The sequence below is a fragment of the Sarcophilus harrisii genome, chromosome 4, assembly GCF_902635505.1.
Source record: "Sarcophilus harrisii chromosome 4, mSarHar1.11, whole genome shotgun sequence".
Classification (NCBI taxonomy): domain Eukaryota; kingdom Metazoa; phylum Chordata; class Mammalia; order Dasyuromorphia; family Dasyuridae; genus Sarcophilus; species Sarcophilus harrisii.
The window spans coordinates 449,155,228-449,159,123 of record NC_045429.1 but is presented as its reverse complement, the minus strand read 5'-3'; the positions used below and the strand labels follow the sequence as shown (position 1 = coordinate 449,159,123).

Genomic DNA, 3,896 nt, shown 5'->3' with positions numbered 1-3,896 from the left:
TGGAAACGCATTGCTGAAGATGTATCACTATCATCTTTTGTGTCTGTGCCTTGAGGACCAATGGTATATTCCCACCCATCTGATTTTCAGCTGAAACCTTTATGTTTTTTCTCCACCTTGAGAATAAGACCTATCTTACTTTTCTCTTTGTATCTCCCATGCTTTTGCATTCATCCATTGATGAAAACTTTTAAGAAACTTAGGACTCCACAAAGTCACCAACTGTCCTAAACCCTACCACAAACCACTACTCTTTTCATATGGTCCAAAGTCCAGATCAGTAAATCCCCTAGAAAGGATACCCCCAAAATGTAAACTCTCTGAGGGCAGGACTGATTTGTTTTTGTTTTCATACTTCCAATCCCTAATGCAGTTCCATACTCATCCAAATGCATTAAATTGATAAACATCAATTAATTTGCTTCAGATTCCTTAGCTCCCCCAAGTAGAGACCCAATCAATTTAATCATCAAAGTACTTTTTCCAGCTTTATTTAGGAAACACAGTAAATGTTCCAGTATAAAATAGCAAGGGAAGGGTGGGGGGAGATAGAGAGAAAGCAAACCGATAGATACGCTTCAAGGGATCAGCCCAGGAGAGAGCAAGGGCTCCCCAGTGGGATGGCTCAGGGCGTGGGGTCTCTATTTGGAAGCTGCTCCTTCTGACTTTTTTGCATCAGCACCTCCAATCTCAGCACGGGTTTCAAAGGTAACTGGAATAGTGACTTCTGCAGATTGGATGGCAGGCTTGGGCAGAGGGGCTTCCACGGACAGCGTCCCATCGGGGGACAGAGAAGACACAACTGAAGTGGCGTCTACACCAGGGGGCAGGCTGAAGAGAGAAAGGACAGAGACTTGAGTTGTAAGACCACTGTTGGGATGCCAGGACAGCCTGTCAGAAGTTAAGGGAGGAGAGGAGCTATTTCTTCTCTAAGGTTTGTATTTCCTCCAGTCCAGGCAGAGTGTTTTGTATATCATGGCCATTAATATAGGGTTAGGGACCGGACTTGTGATTTCATTGGTATAGGAACTTCTGGGTGAAGAAACAACTAACGGTTTAGGCTGACCCTTTATCTGAACCTTAAAGTTTTAGAGAGTTACCTATGACATTGAGAAATTATATGACTTATCCAGGATCACACAGCCAAGATGTGCTGGGGTTGGGGATCTTGAACCCTCCTGGCTTCTAGACTGGTGTTCTGTCCAGGGTCACATGCTCCCTCTCTAGGCTCTTAATATGTGGAGATTTTTTATTTTTTAATAAACTTTTCTGAAGGTTTGAATCTTTAGCCCTAGCCCTGAGCTCCCATCACCAACAATAAGTCTTCAGTGTTGGCACTTGAATCCCCATCTCTTGCCATAAGCTTCCATCCTCATCACAGGGACTCATTTATACTCATAGACATCATAAATTTACAGCTGAAAGGAACCTTATGGGTCATCTAGCCCAACCCCCTCTTTTTAAAGAGATTCAGGTCAAGTCACTTTTCCAGGGTCACACAGCTAACAAATGGCAACAGTGGGATCTGAATTCAAGTCCTTCTGACCTCCAGGTTGAGCATTTCTCTCTCTCTTTCTCCCTGTTTACCTTGAGGACTTCCTACTCCCCCTACACCTCCACGTTTAAGGCCCAGACAATCGCCCCCAGACCCTAGTATCAGTTTGGAGTTCTGGATGGGGAAGGGACATGGGGAAGGAATAAAGGGGGCATGTTTGGGAATTGGAAACTCCCCCCAAAGGACCAGCTCCCTCTCCAATACTCACGTATATTTCCTAGTAAAACATCTGGATATGAAGCCGTGCTCATCTTGTCTCTCTTCATGTTTGCCTGGGGGAAATAAGAGAGAAACAAATGAAGGTTGGGGGCCTCTGGGAGACACACAAGACCATCCCCCCCTTTTGCCTCCCCAGCTGTTTTCTCCTAGGATTCCAGGATTGGGAACCTTAGAGACCACATTTAATAGAAGAGGAAATAGCCCAGAGAAAGGAAACGACTCCAAGGTTACACGGGAAACAGCAGAACCAAACTTTTGAACTTGGAATCTCTGGCTGAAGCCCCAGTGGTTTTCCATAATCCTTTGTAAAATGCCTTCTCTTGCCCGGGGACTTCCCATTATGCCGGGATCCTGAAGGGATGGGGGAGTGACCGAGCAAATGTCCCGAGGCTTTTGGAGGGGGGCAAGGAGGTTTTCTGGGAAGCCTTCGGCGATGGCAGGAGCTGGAAGCATGCCCAGTCTCTAGTTGGGAGAGCCTGGAGCTGGGGATGGGGGCTTAGCTCCAGCGCCCTCAGCAGAGGCTGCAGCAGAAGGTTCCCAAGGTAGGCAGGGGTTTGGGCTCTGAGCCATGTTTTTGACTTTGCATCCCCAGCGCTTAGGACAGCGCCCGGTACACAGTAGGCACTTAATAAGTGCTCACCCACTAGCTTCCTACTAATGCTTTGTGGGGGATCGGGGCTTAGCCCTGCTGGGGGCTCGAGCCTGGCACGTGAGGGAAAAGGTTTGTGAGCCAAGCCCGGTCTCGGTTCCTTTCCTCCCCATGAGCAGCCGTGAGAAACATGTTTTCTCCTGCAAGTCCGGGCTGAGAGAGGGGACAGCGCGTACCGGCTTCCTCCGAGGTGGGGGAGAGCGAAGAATGTCGGGAGGGGCCTCGGGGTTAGGTTAACCCGTCAATGCCCGGCCCGGCGTGGGGTATCCGGCCTTTCCGCCCAGCCCCCCCAGCCCCGCCCTATCCCGGGACAGCCAGGGACCGACGGCGTTCTCAGGGTCCTCCCCGTGAAGGCTCAGGAAGAATGCTCGTCCCGCCCCCCTCCGAGCCCATCGCCAGGTCCCCCCCCCCGATTCCCCCCCAGCGGGCCCCCCGAGGGCGAGGGGCTGGGCTGGGAGCTCACCAGTGATCTCGACCACCCCATCCTTGGTCTTCACGGTCAGTTCCTCGGGGGCGAAGTGGTTGACGTCGAGGGTGACCCGCCAGCGGTCGGCGGTGTGCTGGATCTCCGATATGCCCCGGCTCAGCTGCCTGCTGAGCGCCCGGCTGTAGGCCTGGGCGGGAGGCGGGGGGACCAGGGGCGCGGCGGCGGCAGCGGCCGGGACCTGCTCGGCCACGGGGCTGGGCAGCAGGCGCACGTAGCCCGGCCAGCTGGTGTGGCTGGGCCACTGGTACCAGTCCTCCGGCAGGCGGGGCAGCCCGAAGGACTGGTCGAAGAGGCGGCTGCTGGCCGGGTACCAGTCCCTGAACGGGTCCCAGCTGGGGCTTCTCTGAAAGGTGAAGGGGACTCGTCTCTCCGTCATGTCGAATAGTCAGCGGGAGGTGGCAGTGCTCGGGACCTGCTGCTCTCCCCGGGAGCTCTGGGAAGGAGTGTCGAGGCTGGGCTGGCCCGGGTTATAAAGAGTCCGAGCCGGTTATTTTTAGCAGGCGGGCTCAGGACTCTATTAATGGTAATTACACTGGGGCAGAAAGCCTGGGGGGCGGGAGCAGGGGGGCCGGGCCAGGACAGCGTCCACCCCCTTAGATTCCTCGGGGAGAGAGACAGAAAGAAAGAGGGAGGGAAAACAAGTCCAAGCCCTGCCCAGGACCTGGAACTTTCACTCATCTTTCTGGAAAGTGAAGGAAGCAGAGAGAAGGTGGTGAGAGGCTGGAGGATTAGAGGGGGGGGGGGGGAATGGGGGAGAAAATCTCCTCTTTCCTCCCCCCTTCCCCAGGCACTTGGATCAGAACCCAGGCCAGGGTACAGAGAGTACGGGTTTAAGTGAGTGACCCAGAGAACAGGATGTAACTGGGTGGCCCCTCTCCCTCTCTATGATACCCCCTCAAATAAGTACCTCTCCTCATTGCCCAGAGAGGCTGAGACTTTGCCAGTGACCCGCAGAACCCAGCCGTGAACCAGGAGACCTGGAGCTT

General features: G+C 53.5%; 1 protein-coding gene across 1 annotated transcript; it reads right to left on the bottom strand.

Annotated features, from left to right (window-relative positions):
- Positions 1–461: 461 nt before the first annotated feature.
- Positions 462–3,403, bottom strand: HSPB1 (heat shock protein family B (small) member 1). Its single transcript, XM_031968002.1, has 3 exons — positions 2,887–3,403; positions 1,764–1,827; positions 462–831 (listed from the first exon to the last, which is right to left on the bottom strand). Exons 1-3 carry the CDS (start codon positions 3,284–3,286, stop codon positions 642–644), a joined length of 654 nt encoding a protein of 217 aa, XP_031823862.1. The 5' UTR covers positions 3,287–3,403; the 3' UTR covers positions 462–641.
- Between the last annotated feature and the right edge of the window lie 493 nt (positions 3,404–3,896).

Excerpts from the sequence above, each read along its gene's own strand:
- HSPB1 (XM_031968002.1), bottom strand. The coding sequence starts at position 3,286 with ATGACGGAGAGACGAGTCCCCTTCACCTTTCAGAGAAGCCCCAGCTGG. Across the intron at positions 1,828-2,886 it reads TGGGGTGGTCGAGATCACTG|GCAAACATGAAGAGAGACAA; the intron begins GTGAGCTCCCAG and ends TATTTCCCCCAG. Across the intron at positions 832-1,763 it reads TGTTTTACTAGGAAATATAC|CCTGCCCCCTGGTGTAGACG; the intron begins GTGAGTATTGGA and ends TTCTCTCTTCAG.